The sequence below is a fragment of the Myotis brandtii genome, unplaced genomic scaffold (assembly GCF_000412655.1).
Source record: "Myotis brandtii unplaced genomic scaffold, ASM41265v1 scaffold140, whole genome shotgun sequence".
Classification (NCBI taxonomy): domain Eukaryota; kingdom Metazoa; phylum Chordata; class Mammalia; order Chiroptera; family Vespertilionidae; genus Myotis; species Myotis brandtii.
The window spans coordinates 979,011-998,592 of NW_005355000.1; the positions used below are offsets into that span (position 1 = coordinate 979,011).

At 47.4% G+C, this 19,582-nt stretch overlaps 1 protein-coding gene across 1 annotated transcript in view; it reads right to left on the minus strand.

Annotated features, from left to right (window-relative positions):
- The window catches only part of MAGI1 (membrane associated guanylate kinase, WW and PDZ domain containing 1), a 566,477-nt gene that overhangs the window by 16,553 nt on the left and 530,342 nt on the right, over positions 1-19,582 (minus strand). The window contains 4 exon segments of the mRNA XM_014535239.1: positions 2,049-2,346; positions 4,258-4,349; positions 6,981-7,064; positions 9,743-9,959. Coding sequence (XP_014390725.1) covers positions 2,049-2,346; positions 4,258-4,349; positions 6,981-7,064; positions 9,743-9,959 — 691 coding nt within the window.

Sequence of the window (19,582 nt, forward strand, 5' to 3'; positions counted from 1 at the left end):
TGGCCCCCAGCGCCCGCCAACCTTCACCCCCCGCCCCCAGCTCCACGCGCGCACGAAGCCGGGAAATGAGCCTGGCCGCACAGAACCCAGGCTCGAGGGTTTCAAGCAGCTTCTGGAGAAAAGTATTGACTTTCCCGTGTCCACTGGCACGGATCCCTGGGGAAAACGCCAGCCCCGAACCGCGTCTCATTTCCAGCACCGGCCACTTCAGCACCCGCACCCGGGTTCGCACTTGGAGGGATCCCCGCACAAACCACAGGTCACGCCGAGCCAGTGCAGGTTGGCCCACACCACGATGCCTGTCCTCGCCCGAGGCCTGACCTTGGCCGCACATTCAGAGTGCCATTACCCTGTCTCAGTTCTACTCAGCTCTCCAGGACCTGCTGTGAATTTCCCATCAGGCAGGAATCCTACACACCTGGGGGCTTCCCCACGGCGCCCGGAGCAGGTGTGCTTCCTGGGGCTAGGCTCACTGATGTACTCAGCACATCACAACCCAATACCCTCAGAATTCCCGGTCTATGCAACTCCAGTTTGATGGCTAGGTCAGGTGACAGGGTAAAACACTCCTCAAGAGCCACAAGAGTTGGTGAAACCAACTTATGTTTCGTGCCAAAAACAAAATGTGTGTTCAGCTTTTGAGTAAGACTGTATTTATTCTGGAAAGCTCCTCCTCTCATAGATTTCCATCTTATTGTAGTAAAATACAGAGACCATAAATTTTTAACTATTTTTAAGTGTACAGTTTAGTGGCATTAAGTACAGTCACACTGTTGTCAACCATCACCACCTTCATCTCCAGAACTCAATCACCTTCCCAAATGGAAACTCTACCATTAAAGGCCATTGAACCATTTCCCGCTCAGCAGCCCCTGGCAACCACCAGTCTACTTCTTGACTATAAACCTGTCTGCCTAGTCCCTCATGAAAGTAGACTCATATGACATTTGTCCTTTTGTGACTGGTTAAATTTAATATATCTTTGACCCAGAGCTAAAAACCCCAAATACTTAAGGATTTAAAAATAATTCTGGAATAAAAATCACATTGCTCTACTACTTTTATTTGGTGAAGTAAAAAAGTGTTCGCCACATCTCAAAAGCCACTCTGACTGCTGTTGGCTGCAGGGAACGCTATGTGAAGAAAGACGGACTGGCCTGCCCTGGCGGCCTCGGAACCTAACTGGTTACCAGTGGTTTCCAGAGCTGCAGTAGGCAGGACTCTCCCACACTGGAATCTGACGCCCTCTGTAATTAATTATATACGATTTAAATGAGTTACACCACTTTTTTAAAAACAAGGTGCCAGTTGATTTTATCTCAGTATTTGTTTCACTAATATTAAAACTATGGAGAACTCGTACTATGTGACATCACCCTTCTTCAGTAATTCCACTGATACAGCACTGATGTGCTTCTACTGCCTCTGGGTTCTGTCTTAACCATGGGGAGAGGGGGCTGAGGACAAAGGTGAACCACCGAGTGTGCTCCCAGGGAGCCGGTGAGAGAAGGGCGAGGGCAGACACACGGTGAGCTGTCACTGAGCGGCGGGTCTGACACAGACGGAAACCCTGATTCACAAGAATGGCAAGGAGGGAAGCTAAAATCTGGAGGCAGGTGGAGGGAGGAGGGACTGTCCGAGACGGTCACAGATATGTAGTATTTTGAAGCTTGTAGGGGGAAGAATCAAATATGACTTAGAACTGGGCAACTCTTCCCCTTTCTTGTAGAGAGAAGAAAAATCTCGCTTTAACACACGACTGTCAACAATAAAGCACAACCTAATTTTTGCTCTCTTAATTTGAAAGTCCGATTCTCCTGACTGTCATAATGACCTCTTTTGTTGAGAGTTATCATCAAATGAAGCGGATGATAAAGTTCTAGTTGACAAGGTGTTGGGGGAGGTAACATGTTTTCAATTGACCTCCTTCTAGAAGTCTTTGCTGAACAGGTATGCATGGCACACTGAAGTACTTTTGAATGACAGTTCTGCAGGGTTTGAGGGAAGCAAACCACCTGGAAATTCTGAGCTTAGTCACATTAGCAAACATCTGGTAAAGGAGATGCTTGAGGAGGCAGGCAGACACAGGAAGGGGTCCTTGTCTGTGCACAGAGCGACCATGCCCTGCCTGAAGGCATGAATGAGGAACATACCTGAAAATACCACTTTACGCCGCACTGTGAGGTTGACATGGCCTTGCTTGGCAGCTTGTTGCATAAGCTGGACCACAAGCTGGTGTGACTTTCCAATGACTGGTGTCCCATCCACACAGATTAATTCATCCCCAGACCTCAGGCGGCCATCCGTATCAGCAGCACCCAGTGGTACGATGTGACCGATATAAATCTGTGGAGCAATTGGATGACAGATAAAACAGCGACCTTTTCATTTGCTATTCTACTCAAAGACTTCACATCTCCGGGAACATTTTAATTCATTCGTGTCTGTATCCATGCCACAAACACTTCCTAGTGCCCAGGGGATGCCAGGCACTGGGCTAGGTGCTACAGCAGTTCTCACATGGTGGAGAAAGAACTTTCTCTTGTTTGGTTCCCAGACACTTCTCTGTGGTGATGTGGTTCTTTTTCTCCTTTGCAGAAATAAAACACTTCATTCCTTTCCTCTGCAAAACACTTTCTCCTTTTCTATCCACTTACAAACCAGCCTTTCAGAAAACTCTGCTAATTGTAATAGTGGTACTACTTTTCTTCAAAACACAGCACTGTGCCTTGCAATAGCGAATGCACAATAGACCTGTTAAATGAAGGAGTGAATCAAGCAAGTGTGGTCTGTCATCTGCATTTCTGTCCTCTCAGCACCCGCATCCAAGCAGCCTTTATTTAGTGCCTTATGTTTACCGTCCACTCAGCTTTAGTTAAAATAGTTGTGCTCTCCCTGCCTTCTCCTGAGGTGCCAATGCTACCGCTACCTTTGCGTGACATGCGTAGTTTACAGAAAGCTCTGCCAGGTGAGTGGTTAAGAATATGGACTCTGGAATCAGACCCTTTCCAGTCCTTCCATTACTAACTCTGTGATCGTGGGCAAGTCAGTTAACCTTTTGTGTCTTTGTTTGATGATTTCAAAAATGGGGAAACACTCATGGACTTGAAGGATAAATGAGAGAGTGTATGTTAAAGCCTGTGGCATAGCATCTGGCACAGAGTGAGCACTCAATCAGTAACAGTTATTTTTATTCCGATGAGGGAATTACCAAATACATTTCTTTAGTTCTCTTTTCCCCCTTCAAAAGGATTCTGTGATGTAATACTAAGTTTACTCTAAAGATGAGGCCCAGAGAGGTGAAATGTCTCCTAACTCTTGTTTGGGGTTCTTTCTCTTCTTTTGTAAAGACAGTTGGGTCCAACCTTTTCTAATCTCTCAACCTGGTGCTCCTCAAAATGCGGAACTGGCCGGAGCATCACATGGTTTTCTTACGGGATCCCGATTCCTTTTGCTCTTTGGCTTCATATTCTTTGATAGCAGCTCCCACTTTTCACAAACATGAACACAAACTTTTATAGTGAAACCAAGGGTCCTTATGACTGTGATTAAATTCAGCTATAATCCTAGTCTGGAAATCATGTCTATCTTTCTAACCCTCGGAGACCTAGCCTTTCTCCCGGATAAGCAGCAACCCCTGAGGCAGCGGAAGACAGGAGCCGGGCCTGACTAATGGTCATGGGCCTGGGCCTCCGGCAGGATAAAGGTAACACCCTGGCCTGGGCTGGGTTTCAGCTCCTGAGCCCTGAGGTGGAACGACCCCCTGGCTGCTTCCCCGTGAGACAGACAGAGGGACAGGACACTGTCCTCGAGATCTGAAAAAATAATTCCTCACCCTCACCTCAGCTCCGACGGTCAGCTCCTAGCACAACCTCCGACACAGTGCCTTGTGATTTTGCCCTATGTAATCTGTGTCCTGCACCACCGGGGGGTCCAGGCTTTGAGCATCAGCTTCCGGTTCTCCTGGGTGGGGCACTCATAATGAAATAGCCAGTCTGTCTCCACTGCAATTGTGTCCGTGCTTGGCTCTGCCAGCGCCGGGTGGGTGAACTCTTTCTGTTCTCTAACCAGTCCCTTTTCCCTCAAGACAAAGGCTCCACAAAACCTAAGGAACAGCCCCTCTGCCTGGACCAGGCGGTCAGTGTGGCACCTGGCTGGACTCGAGACTTGGGGATTTGTTACTGCTGCCAGCACTGTGTGTGTGTGTGGCGGGGGGGAGGGCGCGGCGGAGGGCGGGGAGGGACACAAAAGACTCACAGGTTCCCCTGGTTCATTTCCACCCAGAATCCTAAATCCAAATCCAGTCTCTTTCCTCCAGAGGAAGATGTCCTGTTCTTGGTAATCTGGAACTAGAGGGGGAAGGAAGAGAGAGGTTATTTCTCTGATACAAGGCAGCACACCCCTAAGGTTACAGCTACAGGACCGACACTGAGTGCTTGAGCAGACGACAGTCTTCTAACACAGACCAGGCAACAAACAACAGGACGCTGGGCGAGGGCGGACAGTGGCAGTCGTCACTGAGCACTAAGTTTTTTCAAAGGACTAATCACTGTTTGATAATTCCTAACCAAGCCCGAGCCATTATCCCTGACTAAGCCAGTGATCAGCCGGGGCATGAACTGCAATCACCACAGCCGCCCACGGTGCCCGGAAGAGAGGTGCTAAGTCACAGCCACTCAGAGGGTAAGTCACCTGATGCTCCATCAACTAAAAGAAGAAGGAGCGTGGGGTGAAGAATGTTCCATTAAAAAAACCAACCAAACCAAAAAACACTTCTTTCTTCTTTAAAGTAATCAAGGCCAGCGATGCCAATAATTTAACTCGTTAGATCATTTTTGCCAAAATAAGTTAGTCTTAAACATCCTAATATTTCCAAATTTGCAAAGTTTACTAAGATTTCAGTACTTTACCCAAGTCTCCAGCCTTCCATATCTTTAAGATTAACGGTGACAACAAAATTGTTCTGTATCAATGAACCATATTTCATTGTTAGAGTGACTGCTTTACTCCAGAATTTGCCTATAATATTTCATCATTAAAAGTATTACTTTATTATCCAATAATGATACTTTACTTTTAAAATTCAATATTTCAGGGTTTTAAAATAAAAAATCTCATTTTTCAAAAGAAAAGCAATTTCCATGGAAACATGCTTACTGCACATGAAATTGTTCTATATACCACTCTGTTACCTAACTATGGCAATAAAAAAGGGTTATTTCTACTTAATTTTTATTTAATAGATAGTGCTTTATATAGTCTATAAATGACATAGCTTCTATTTAAAAAGGAAAAAAATGTAGTTTAGTGGCAGTGAATCTTAAAGGAGATTTTCAAATGTTCTGCAGACTTTCTGGTTTAAGTACTTGCATTCGGGGCTGCAGCGGTGTGCAGACCCCAGCATTTAATTCTCTTCTCCAATTCTGTACAAAGGGCCAGGGAGGAGGAGGAGGCAGTGTTTGCACTTCAAGTTGGAGAGAGGGCCCTTTTTAGTGACTCACCCACAGGCTTAAAATGTACAGCGAATGAATGTGCCAAGAAAGCAGCAGCTAGATAAACAGGGAAGAGCAAGGCAGGGAGGTCTGCCTCTGATATTTCTGCTTGAGCTGTCTTAATGCCGGGGCTTTGAGCAGTGCTTTTCACCCAGTGCTTTCTTATTATACTCGTGAGCTAAGCTCCCAGAGCCACGGACATGGAGTGGAGCTACAGCGTAGGACTCTCATAGATGCGATTTGAGAATTATATTTCCTTAAGCATGCTAAAGTAACACCTCTTTCTTTCCGTTTGAGTGTCTGGCTACAGGGTATTTAGTGTAATAGACCCATGGAAACAACAAATTAAATCAACTTGGGTCTCCATCGTTGGTTCACTCAAGCAGGATTATTACCAAAATGGACCCTGGGTGCGTCCCAGCGCACTGGGTTCCTGGCAGAGCATGTGCGGAGTCTGCTGGGCCTCCCTGTGAACAGCCTCTGCAGAGACCTCCAGCCAGACCCGTTTCTCAGCATCATTTCACAGGAGCACACGCCCATCCTACGATGACACCAAACGTAGCAAGTTCTGCCTTATAAAGCTCATTTAGGTGTAAGCTAGCACGGTGTGGGTGGCTGTGGCAACAGACTTAGGCTTATCATACAGGTTAGTCCACAGGAAAAAAGCATTTGTTTCTCCCTTAGAATCAATGGGAAAATGGCAAATTTATTTAAAAACAAGATGCCCAACGACACCAAGAATGTTGAGGACTGCAGTGATGAGCCAGGAAAACAGAGACACAAGCACAGTACACCACACGTAGGGATGCTGCGAAGGAAGTCTTTTGGCTCCTTAACAATCACACTCCTCTCCCACCGACCAAATGCACACAGTTCGTAAACTTTGGTGACACACGGGATCACAGACTTCCTCCCTCTGTGTCCTCTGCCGCCAGCGGCACTGAGGTGTCTCAACTACTCCTCCCAAACGGTTAGTTCTCTTCTTTATTTCAGGCAGATTCCATCACAATTACATTTTTAGGAGACAGCAGGGTAGACCATCTTTCTGATGTTTATATCCCTTTGTCTTCCTTTTGAGTGAGGCTACATCAAAAAGAGCGAGGAGAATCTCGTCCAGCTTTCTTCACCTTTAAGCCCTCGCATAGGAGACCACCTCAGCAGTTAATCTCCTTTGGTAACGTAAGTGACAACACAATAAAGTGCTCAAAAGACTTCCTTTGCTAATTAGACGGATGGAATCACCAGGTTTGCAAAGAAACCTCCTGGTGCCTCCATTCCTGCAGACACACATTTCCGGACTTAGCAAACCCATGCCATCACTTTTTCTGTCATCTGGTCTTTGGTCTATGCCTGGTTAACAAGAATTCCAAAACACTGGCTCATGGCATTTCCCTCTCTGTGTCCGCCACCCCACCCGCCCCCCGACCAATGGGAACATCAAACAGAATGAATATAATGGAGAAATAAAAGTTTTCAGCGAATCCTTACTCTGACATTCTCCAAAATTCGTGGAACTGATTTCTCTCTCTCTTTCACCCTTGCTCAATCCCGACGCAGGCGAAGGTGACATAGCTGGAATATTAATTTCACAATTTGCAAAGCTTAATGTATGTGCTTTCTCTCAGTTCATTTTAATTTCGTTTTGATTGATAAGGAGCGTGCAGTTGAGCTTTCACAGTAAAGGTCATGGCTGCTCTGGATTTTAAAAGATTGCAGTTTGATTCTGCTTTATTTTTTCTTTTTTTCATGGTGCTTTTCTTGTCAAAAAGCTAGAATTCACAATTGTACCATTGAGCATTTCATAGAACTCCCATGACCATATTAGACTCTTCATATTTAATTGAACCCCACCGTACACATTCTTGTATGGCCTTGTCCTAACCATGTCATGAACTTTAAATTTGCCTAAACCCTTATTTCCTTTTGAAAAAAATTAAGTATAATTTTGTAACTGCCACACGACAGGTGGAATTCATTCTGTGCTAATACCTGTTCAGATGAATTCTAGGCAGTTCAACAGAATAGCCTTCCATGTAGAGGCACAAAGCATCAGATCTGCTGAGGTCTGAACACACACACAAACAAGAAGTGTCTAGAACGACACCCAAGCTCCTGAAACGAACTCTGATAACGCAGCCCGTTCACCACTTCCAGCTGTGCAAGCGTGTCCCCCCAAAAGCATGGGTTACTCTGGTTAACGGGGCAGCTCTGACAGGCTTTCTTTCCAAACTATTTGTGAGCGGGCGAAAAGCCAGCGGGAAGTTTGAAACTTCCTTTTATAGTCAACACTAGTGGGTACAGCTGGTCCCGAATGTTAACTAGTAAGACTGTATCAGTGTCATTTTTAAAAACACGTGCATAATAGGTATGTTATCTAGAGAAAAAAAAAATACCAAACAGGCAACATGGCTTTTAAAGGACTTCCATGCGTGCCTTTGTTTTAAATTAAACTTGTAAGCCCTTTGAAGGGATTCATGAACACGTCTGCACTGCAGATCGATTCACCTGACCCTGCTGTTGTGACAGATGCCATATCAAGAATATGGTAGTTTGCACAGTACTTAGACCATGGGAAGGAACTGAATCAGAGACGGTGTTAATCTCCACATTGCCCTTCTCAATAAAATGAAATATAAGGAAAATATGTTTCTCCACAAAGGGAGGCATAGATTAAGGGTACAGTTAAGATACTATAGCTGCCTTCAATGTTCCTGGAGTACTTTGCTCAGTTTAATATCTTGGGGGAAGGGGCAGCGAATCACATCTTAGGCTACACACTGTGTTTTTCTTCAAAAGACAAGAAAAAACAACAGCAACCTAGGGAATGGCAGAAGCTGATCGGTACACGGCCTCCACAGTTGCGTCATCCTGACCAATCATACTCATGAGAAACGGCCAGTAACAGCAACAGCCAGAACAGAGCGCACGTGTATGTGCTAAGATTGAAGCATTTTAGGAACTTTCATTGGTAATAATGACAAGATACATGAACATTATTTATGGTGAATAGTCTTTGGAAGTCACTTCATCATAAAGGTAAGAAATTAAACATGAAGGCAATGTTTTGTTTATAGGAGCCACAAAGTTACGGTGTGTGCCCTCGCTAGTTCCTATTTATCAAAAAGGCAAAGCCAGGGGAACACATTTAACCACAGTATCAGTAATTAATGCACACAGAGACGGTGTTAATCTCCACATTGCCCTTCTCAATAAAATGAAATATAAGGAAAATATGTTTCTCCACAAAGGGAGGCATAGATTAAGGGTACAGTTAAGATACTATAGCTGCCTTCAATGTTCCTGGAGTACTTTGCTCAGTTTAATATCTTGGGGGAAGGGGCAGCGAATCACATCTTAGGCTACACACTGTGTTTTTCTTCAAAAGACAAGAAAAAAAAACAGCAACCTAGGGAATGGCAGAAGCTGATCAGTACACGGCCTCCACAGTTGCTTCATCCTGACCAATCATACTCATGAGAAACGGCCAGTAACAGCAACAGCCATAACAGAGCGCACTTGTATGTGCTAAGATTGAAGCATTTTAGGAACTTTCATTGGTAATAATGACAAGATACATGAACATTATTTATGGTGAATAGTCTTTGGAAGTCACTTCATCATAAAGGTAAGAAATTAAACATGAAGGCAATGTTTTGTTTATAGGAGCCACAAAGTTACGGTGTGTGCCCTCGCTAGTTCCTATTTATTGAAAAAGCAAAGCCAGGGGAACACATTTAACCACAGTATCAGTAATTAATGCACAGACCACTCAATGTTGTTGTTTTTTTCTTTTTAAGGGGAATGTTTAGAAAGACTGCTAATATTGGTTAAAAAAATTACCAGTATTCTTAAAAACTCAGAGACCACTAAGGAAGAATTTAATTTTTTCTCATTACTCCCGCAATCCAAACCAGTCACTTCATGTTCTCCTGTACATCAGAGCTGTTTCCCAAGAGCTAACGGGACGGCAGCTCTTACCTGCCACCTCCTTTAACTGAAAGGAACAACAACCCCGTGCTCGCCGGGCCCTGGATCTGATGGCCATCCGCATCTACCCTCCCCAAGCTGACGGCCTGAGGGAACCTCCAGGAATAGCCCGCAGATTCGATCACTGCTGACACGCTCTCACCCCTCCCCTCGGCTTCCCTCTATGCCGTCTACACAGGGAAAACCTATTGCTAATAAGCCCCGAGAGCAAGCTGAGGCCTGGAGGTGGGGCTGCCCGAAGACAGCAGCCGGGGTCTACTCACGTCGGCTTTCATACATGCTCCTGGACTGGGCCCAGATTTTAAAAGGATCTGGCTTTTTCTGCCCAGAGCTGTCGGTCTGCTCTGCAGCGGGGGCCTCTGCAGGTGGGAACTCGGGGAGCACCTGTGTGCTGTGGCTGGGGGAGGCCGTGTGCAGGCTGCGGTGGCTGGCGACGCTGTGCTGTGAGCTGTTCTGGCTGTCTTTTCTCTCCAGTGGTTGCTGAAAGGAAGCGAGTGAGAGGGGCAAGACGAGAGGGTTATTACTGGTTCTGAGTGGGTGTTTCCTATCAGCTCGTCTTTGTTCAGCACTTCTGTGCACACACACACACAAATGTATCAACAATATGTTGGCTTCCACCTTCCTCCAGCTAATGCTGAATGCAGACAAATCCCCAAGCGATTGGCAGAGAGAGGGGTGGGCCAGGTGCAAAGACATGAGCACAAACCACACTGCTCTCTGGGCTGTGGCAGAAAACGAATCGTTTTCATCGTACGTTCTTGGCGAAGACACCAGGCTCATTTATGACAAGTTTTAACATCCCCACTGTTTTTTGACAAAATGTGTGACACAAAATACCACGAGTGGTTTAAATGTAAAGCTATGATATCCATATGCAATATAATCAGCGGTAAAATGTTTTTTTTGAATCCACGTCTTTCATTATTCTTTCGATAATAAAATACCTGACTCCTATTTGAGGGTTTGCCATCAAAACTTCTGGACTCCAAGGAAAGGGGATCAGAACTTTTATTTTATTTAATTTTTTCCTTTGTCATGTTTTTTTAAAAAAAATTTAATTTCTTTATTGTTTAAAGTATTACATAGGTCTCCTTTTCCCCCATTGACTTCTCCCTGGCTGCCCCCACCCCCCAGCACATGCCCTCACCCCTCCTGTCTGTGTCCATTGGAATTTGTTCTTCTTTTAAAAAATTTATTCTCCCCAGAAAACAAAAAATTAATTTAATCCAGCAATTAGTTTCTCTCAGAAATCTTGTAAGAGCTAATTCCATTTATCTTTTTAGATGGTCATAATTCTCCTTTGAATTTTATTTTTTTTAAAAAATATTTTTATTGATTTCAGAGAGGAAAGGAGAAGGAGAGAGAGAGAGAAACATCAATGATGAGAGAGAATTATTGATCCGTTGCCTCCTGCACACCCTCTCCCACCCACCCACTGGGGACAGAGCCCGCAATCCAGGAATGTGCCCTTGACCGGAATTGAACCCGGGACCCTTCAGTTCACAGGCCCAAGCTCTATCCACTGAGCCAAACCAGCTAGGGTGGGAATCAGAGCTTTTAGAATCATTATGTGTGCACTTGAACTTAGAAGTGGATAAATAACTATTATATGAAGAACTTCCATAATTCTTAGGTGATCAATTTTGCAGATATCACATGTCACTTCTTGATCTCCTCACACTACTGTTGGTTGAAAACTGACATCAAACTTTATATATGGGTTGACCTCAGGGGTCAGCCTTCTTTGATTTGCACCCTGTCCAAAGTCCAAATAGTATTCAAAGGTAAAGAACTTCATTTAAATTTCAACAGAATAAGCAGGTGTTCCTTAAAACCTGCCCAGCAAATGACCCTTCCCATTTTATGAAATGTTCTTTGAACGGAGAGCAAAAATTAGGGGGAGGAAAAATACTGGGTGGGAATTGAAATAATTTCAGTTCTTATTTTCTCCAGTAAAAGACTGTGGTAAGCCCAGGTGTTTAGTTTCCCCCATTCAAAATAAAACCCGGGAACCTGCCTCTCACATGACAGGTGCTATGTCCCTACACTTACTTGCTGAAGAGCCCTCTCAAGGGACACAGGACAGGAAGGGCTGTCTGTCTGCTCTTAAAGATCTTGTATAGCTTACGCTTCCCAAGTACTTTATAAGATATTTGACTCAGAGCAGTCTGGGTTTCTAAAGTTCTATGCAGAGTCAAAATCTTCCCTTGGTCTTACAAGGAATTCTACCAGCAGCTCACTCTTGCTTCCTCCCTACGTAACCTCCACGTTTCATTCCCATATCAATGGACATTTCCCAGGTCCCTTTCATTTAAATCGCAGGTCTCTCTGCCCCTCTCCTTCCAGTCCTTAATTTAAAAAAAGCATCTGAAGAAAGTCCAAGGAGGACAAAAGCTTCATTTGCCCTTGACAATTACAGATTCCACTCTGAAATCAGGCTCTGGCAAAGACTCAAAGTTGAAGAAAATTGGATGTGCATTTAATGAAGGCAAGACAGACCATTTAAAATTTTACTTGGTGTGTCCATGGGAGAAATTTGAGGACCATATTCTAAACTAGCAAAGAGGCACTGGTAACCCTGTAGGAGGGGTTTGATTCACTTAGAGTCAAGGACAGCGGCTCTGGGGAAGGCAGTGTTTGGGGGGTGACAAACACCATCATCAACCCACATTAGCATCGTTCTCTTCTGCGGATAAAGTGCTCAGCTCAGACCTGCGCGGGTCAGCATTCCAAAGACTTGGAACAGAACCGGTTCTGCCAACTTCCAGCCGCCCCCGCCCCCGCAGTGAACATGGCTCTCAGGGCCAGCGATCTCATTTCTGCCCCGAAGGTCAATGCCTGCCTCTTGCCTCGCCCGGAGACAAGACGCCCTTGGTGTGGGAGCGTGCCAGGCCGCGGCAGCCCAGCCACGGCACCTTCTCAGGGCGCTGCCTTCCTGGTATTTCCCAAATCAGGAACCAGGTTTGGACGGCAGTTAAAAGACTCCAGAGTCAGAAAACATGAACGACAGAGAGGATCTCCTTCCCCTTTGCACCTGGGACCTGTTTTTCTCCTGGCTGCCATCTTTCCACGGTGGCCTTGCCGCACCAGCACGGGCAGCACAGCCACGGGGTGTGCACCCCTCTTCCTCCTTCTCTGTGCTGCCTCCTTTGTATTAGGGTGCACCTCGAAGGCATCTTATCAGCAGACAAGATGTAGAGCTCTTCTCATTCTGAGATTAACCTTGGTAAAAAGAATCAGTGGGGACTGTTACTCTATTTTCTACATTTGGGCGATACTTTGTTTTTGTTCACTTCTGGGAGTGGGGGAAGGAGAGATTTTTTAAATATAAAAGCAAATAATTCAATAAAGGGCCTCTCAGTGTACCCTGAGAGTTGCATTCCTCCCTTCAAATGCCCACTCTCTCTCTCGGTCCCTTGCATCAGTAGCAAATGTCAGATTGTGGGGACTGTCCCCTGACACTACACTGTTCCACAGGGAGGCCTCCGGCGCTCGAAGCTCAGCCTCCTGTGTCCACAAAGCCTCAGGGGGGCCCGAGCGAGCGCTCCGCAGGCTCACCCGAGGCACATGGCACCCTTCCCCCTTCGTGGGGGTCACTCTGTGGTCTCTGGAACCCAAATTTCACCTCTGCTCCCCCTCCTGACCTGGAGAAAACCATCACCTGCGACGCTGCCCCACTGAGGAGTATCATAACACGGACCTTCCCCTGCAGAGGGTGCGCGAGCGTCCACAGGTGCGCACACAACACGCGCAGAGGTGGCGTGTCGCCCACGGGGTTCCAAGACCCTGCGATGGCTGTCGGTGTAACAGACCTCTGGCACGGAGGAACAGACCTCCCCAATTTAGCTGAAGGCATGGACTGGCCATAACCAGAGGTGCACTGAAGTCCACTGGAGATGGTCTGAGCCGGTTTTCAAGTTCAAACACCCTCCTCACCCCCAGTGAACGGGCCATGTAGGTCCAATTTAACACAAAATAGAACAAGTTTGCAAAACTGCCTCTCAACCCACTGCGCTTCTGCAGCCCTTTTAAATGCCACCCAAACGTGGTTCCCAATTTGGAAAATACCAGGAAGGCAGCGCCCCGGGAAGTGCTTTACACTGTGCCGTGGCCGGGCCGCCGCCTGGCACGCTCCCACACCAAGGGCTACGTGCACGTTGACACGGGAGCTTGCGGGGTCTCCCCCGGTAAGCCTTAGCCTCACTTCATGTTTCTTCTCAAGTTGAGTTTGGAAAAGCACTCCACTGGAACGTGCCTCCCGTATTTAACATTTGTTGGCACTCTGAGCTTTCTGAGGCTTTGCCTCTATATGTGAAAAAGCCCAAAACAAGCCTTTTATTTTCTGTGAGCATCTAATCAGCTCTGGCATTGCTTTTATCTGGTAGAGCCCACCGCTGTCCAGGAGGAAACCCATGTTTCTCTTTCAGATTACCGTCAACCTGGGGGCCTCACCCACAGTCTGCGTTCCCTCCCGGAAGACCTGGGGCAGGAGAACAAATTCAGGTCTCAACTAAATACAAGGCCAGGAACAGATTTGCATCTAATGTGATTGTCCTTCACCTCATTTTCTAGGTGAAAAACCGGCCCAAAGTCAGGTATCTGCAGTTAAAGATACACCTTCAGTCTGTTACCGCAAGCCAGGCACACGAAGAACACGGATGGAGGGAGCGCCCAGAGCACCCGGGTCAGAGCGGCCCTCGACGTCCTCCTGAGCCCCTGCTGCCGTCCAGGGGGGCAATGAAGTCCACCGGAGGTGGTCTGAGCCGTTTCTCAAATTCAAACACCCCTCTCGCCTCCCCAGTAAACGAGTCACACGTCCTGACCGCCTGCTGTGTGTCGGACTCTCGGGGCTGCGGTGTGTGAGTAAGGAGGGATGGCAGCGGAGCTCTGGAACTTACATCCCGGGCGTATCTAGGTTGGGTGCGTGTGTCTGTGCAGATGAAAGTAACCATGACAGGCTGATAGCAGCAGACCGCACCGCCCTTTAGCCGGGTAGGGAGAGGCCTGGAAGAACATCCCATTAATGGAAGCAGCATGTGCTCAGTCTTTAAGCAACACTGAGACTGAACTGTTAGAGAACAGAGAGGGGGCGAGTGTGGCGCAAGGGGCTGCAGTGGTGTCTCAGGTGACCTGGGAGGCTAACGTGAGGGCCTCTGGGCTACGTCAGGGAGTTTGGGTTTCATTCTTAGTCCAGGGGAGGAGGGATATATTAATGAAGGAAAAGCGGATACATCAGAAGCTGACTTGCTTCCAGAAAGTGTGGTCTGGCTCCTGGGGTTGGGGCGGGGATGGTGTATGTGTGTGTGTGTGTGTGTGTGTGTGTGCTCGCGCACGTATGTGTGTGTGTGTGAGTGTGTGTAAAGGTTAGTGGGGATGGGATGAAAGCAGAGAGCCAGTCAGGAAACAACGGAGTCCAAGGAGGTGCCTGAGGAGGTCTATGCCTGCGGAGCACTAGTGCCCAAGCAGAGGGACAGTGCACTTAGAAGACATTCGGTGCCAAGTCAACAGGCACTGCTCACAGACTGCACTGGGGACAGAGCAGGAGGAGGAAGAGCTATCATAAACGTGGGCATCCCCCCCCGCCCCCGCCCCGACCAGGTCCCACCTCGAGCGACTGGTTGGAAAGGGTTGGAGTACTGAGACGAATATTTCCAATGCCAGCTGTTGTCACTGGGCTGATATTTTTGAATCAAGATTTTTTTTATTTCTGAATATTAAATCAGAACCGACTAGGAAAGAAAAAAAAGGGCTTACTTTTGAAAACTCCATAGAAGACCTTAGCCTCACACTAGCCGGTGCCATAAGGCTTTTAAAAATAAAACTGTACCCACCTCCCTAGAATGAATGATTTTCTTACACCGACAGGCCAGGGAGATCGGGAAGATGCAATGGTTTTTATGGACAGAGATGGGGACAAACCCAGCGCATCAGTCTTTCACAGAATCATTTCAAAATGAAGGTACTTAAAAAGTGAGCTGGAAATATTTGCTTGGAAGAGCAAATGAATACAGACAGCACTTAGGAGCTTTAACGATGAAAAGAATTCCTGTGGCTTAAAAATGACAAATCGATCCTTTTTAAAGAGAATTATTTACAGTTCACGTATCTGCCAAGACTGGAAGCCGCTGCAGCGACCTCCATGGACAGAGAACCCCAGGTGCTGCTGGACATGGGCAGTCGTCACCGGCGGTGCGGGAACCGACTGGCACACGGCACAGTGGACGATGCTCCTCCCTTTTGTCTCTTTCTTTGGTCATTTAAGGGTCTAAGGCAAACGATTTCTTCCAAAAAGGCAGGCAAGAGGAGTTAATGGAGAAGAAAAGGGAGTTAACGACTGGATATGAAGACGAATTTTAGTTCGCAGTGCACGTGTCGAAGCAATCCGATACAACAGCAGACTCTATCTTCTAGGGCTCCAAGGGGTGAGGGTGTGAGTTGCTGTGGAAGTGAGAGGCGAGGAGCTTATCTGAGTCACCCTATCCTTCTCCCAGCTACTCCTCTCCTTGCAGCGGCTGGGGCTCTGACGGCTTGTAGCACTGCCCTGGTGGAAGGACAAGCGGTATCGGGGTCCTGTGACCCCCGGGAGTTTCAGGAAGAGGCGGGACACATAAAACTGGATGGTCCGGCCCAGGTCCCTCACTGTGCAGCTTCTCTGAGATCCCCCCTCACATCTCTAATGACTAGTGGTCAGCCGTGCCCTCAGCATCCTGTCCAGGGGAAGGAACGGCAGACAATAGAACAGAAACCCGTCAGTGTTGCTGCCTTCCATCCTGGGCGTTTGGAGAGGAGACTCCGTTGCCCATCACTCAGTGTCCCCTTATGGAAACCGCGCGTGAGGAGTTTTCAGTAACTGGGAACACTGTGCCTCCCTGCTGCTTGCTTTGACCTGACACAGGTAACATGGAATGTGGTTTCCTACGTTGCCCAGGCTGCTAGGGAGCTCGGGAGTCTAACACAGCTCAGTCACGGCACCTAACTCAACCGTGGCTCTGTTTTCAGGGCTTTGTATGGCTACTTCACAGATTATTATAACTTAGAGCTGAATGGGATCATTAAGTGTGTACTTGGTTTGGCTTGGTTAGCTTTTGAGAGTGTATGTTCCTCAGACGTTAAGCCCCCGAGGAGGGTACAGAGCTGCCTGCTGGGGTTGCTCCTGGTTGCACGAGGCAGGAACGTCTTCTGGTGCAGTCCTGGGGTACCCGGCACTGGTCTGACATAGAAGACACCCGCTTAACAGTGTTGGAACAGGCACATTACACATTTCTGGTGATTTGTGACAATGCATCTGTCTTTTGAAAGTAGCAATCAATAAAGTGTGTGTTTGTAAGCTCCAAAAGACAGGCGCCGCGACATCTCCCTTATCACAGTGTTCCCAGTGCCACACAGCAAGAAATGAACAAATGAGAAAACATAATTGGATATTAACTTAAAATTCAGGATTTGGCATGATATTTAGAGTTTTAAATTCTCCCACACAAAACCCTTGTGTGTGATCTAGACCAACAGTCTCAGTTGAATGCGTTTCCAGCCAGGATGATCACGCTGGGCCAGAACCTGTTTCCCAGAGAGGTCTGACACCTGACGGCAAACAGGTCTTACTTTCGTTTCTGCCATTTGGCAGAGAAATCTCTGATTAAATCCAGGATTAAATCAATGGAATTTCGTTAAGATACTGCCATGGTCTCCAGTGAGCAGATGAACCATGGAGTTAGCCTTTAAATGAGTGGTGGCGTTGCTTATTAAGAGTGAGCTATTGAGACCACCCAGAATGGGAATCAGGACCAGAAAGGTAAGTCCCTCCGTTCTAATAAAAACCCAACTACTCAATTACTGAAAACATTATTTTTTTAAAAAAGGTCTGAGGGCAAAAAGAAGCTGTCAGTCACACGAGCAAGTCAACAATGCCCGGAGCTTTTAAGAAAAAGGACAACTGGGTTAAGACAGCCCATCACAGAGCTGATGGGAAATCCAAGTGTAGCACAACCCTGCCTTTCACTCCACAGCTGCCTCACCGGCCCTGCCTGCACAGGGGAACGGCTTTCTCAACCATGACACGCAGCACCCCAGGGGTTCCCTCCGACCTCACCAGGAAAACCCCATCATCACCTGTCTCTGGCAGGACAGCACTGAAATTCAAACCGGGAAAGGGAACCAGCTTTCCACCTGCCCGTATAGAGCACCCACTGATCACAGGTGTTCGCCACTGGCGGCAGCAGACCTCGGCTGATGGCCCCCGATCCTGAACAGCAGCTGCCGGTGCGCCAGCACGCTGTGAGAACCACATCCCTGTCAGGGCACAGGAATCGGAGGACAAGCCCCAAGCTGGGGCTCGTTCCTCTCTAACCAGCCACACACGGTCTCCTGGCTTGTGTAATTAAGAGGCGGCAGACTGTGGGCAAAGCAGTTAAGAGCTTTTTTCCTGGGAATGCAGCCTGAGTAATTGGCTTGCTGCTTGCTAATGACACAGCTTCTGCAAAAATAAACTGTCACAGGGAAGTCTTTCCACTGACTCGGTGAATGCAGGCTCTAGAGCTGTTTGATGCCCTGAGTGCAGCAGGGAATTCCAAAACACTTGGGGAAGAAGAGACGCAAGTGAGCCTCTTGCGCGGTGAAGTTTGCACAAAAAGGAACGCCGCACCGAGGTCTTGCTGCCTGTGCAAAACCGATGCGTCTCCCCCAGGAAGCTCCTTGTTAAGACTCTGTTCCATGTGGGTGTGTAAAAAGGTCCATCGTGTGGCGTGGCTCAGGTGGGGGAGAAAAGGATGGCTCTGCTAACTCAAGCTCAGGTGACACATCTTCCAGATTTGCTTCTGTTTTTCTGCAGGCTGCACAGGTTTCTGACTACGACCCAGGGATGAGGAGACACATATGCACGGGTATGTGTATACACACACACACACACACACACACACACACAGAGAGAGACAGGCTCTGGCATTTGGTGCCTACCAGCACCTTTGTGCCTGGATATTAACACAAACTGACAAGGGAAGCAGCCCTGAAGTCACAGGTGCCCATCATCATGGCACAAAGCCATTGCAATCACATCAATTATTGCAATCACATCAATTATCAATCATCCCTTGGTGGAGAACTTGGGAGTGGGGCTTCGAAACGCAGAGAGCCCCTCTCTCAGCTCCTTAATGAACTTCTGCCTCCTGCTGCCAGGCTTGGGGGCAGGTGGGAGGAATCCAGCTGCAGCGCCAGGAGCTGCAAAGTTTTAAGGTTCTCCTTTCCCAGGTGACAGGAAGCTGTAAAATCCCCTCCCCCACATGTCCTAAGCCACATGGAAATGGCTCCTCTTCATCCCAACGGCAATAAATTGGGGAGCCTCTCGGATCAATTTCACAGGCATGCCGTGCAGATTCGGACTTTGTACGCAGCATTCTAATTTGCTGTCAGTGCCTCAGGGGCAGAAGCCCACACCACCAATCAAAACACTATAGCCTCCAGGCTATCAGCTACCACGTCAACCAGGTAATGCATCTTCAGGGGAACCAGACTAGAAAGGACAGCAACACATTGATTTTTTTTTTTAAAGAATCCCATACCTGCAGCATAATGCTGCTAAAGCCAGCAAAACAACAAAGGACGCTTCCACAGCGAGGAAATGTCTGTGCTCAGTGCTGGGGCTGGAACATCCTTCCATGTGAGCATGGGCGTGCATACAGGGCAGAGTGGTTCCTCCTTAAGCCCACAGGCTTTTTAATTCTGTAAATCACTCATCATTCAGTGCCTAGGAAAGCCCGGGGGAGAGTCTGCCCACGTGAACAGCTGGGAACACCAGTTGAGAGCAGGCTACCGGGGAAGCAGGTGGAGCCTGCTTTTTTAATTCTCCTCCCAAAAGAAACAATAGCATTTGTCTCAAGTTAAAACATCTAAGAAAAAGTCATCCATTTGAGAGAGAGCCGGGCTGCATTCATATAGAGAAAATTCCAGTCCTGCTCCCGTTATCCTGGCTCCCGCAGCCAGCCCACAAATCACTAGGCAGTTAAAGACAAACCCACATACCTTCTATACCAAACAGATCCCCAGAACTTCAGATGCGGAGCCGGGCTCCGGTCCCCCATCCACTCCAAAGCACATTTAGTGAAGTCAAGCCA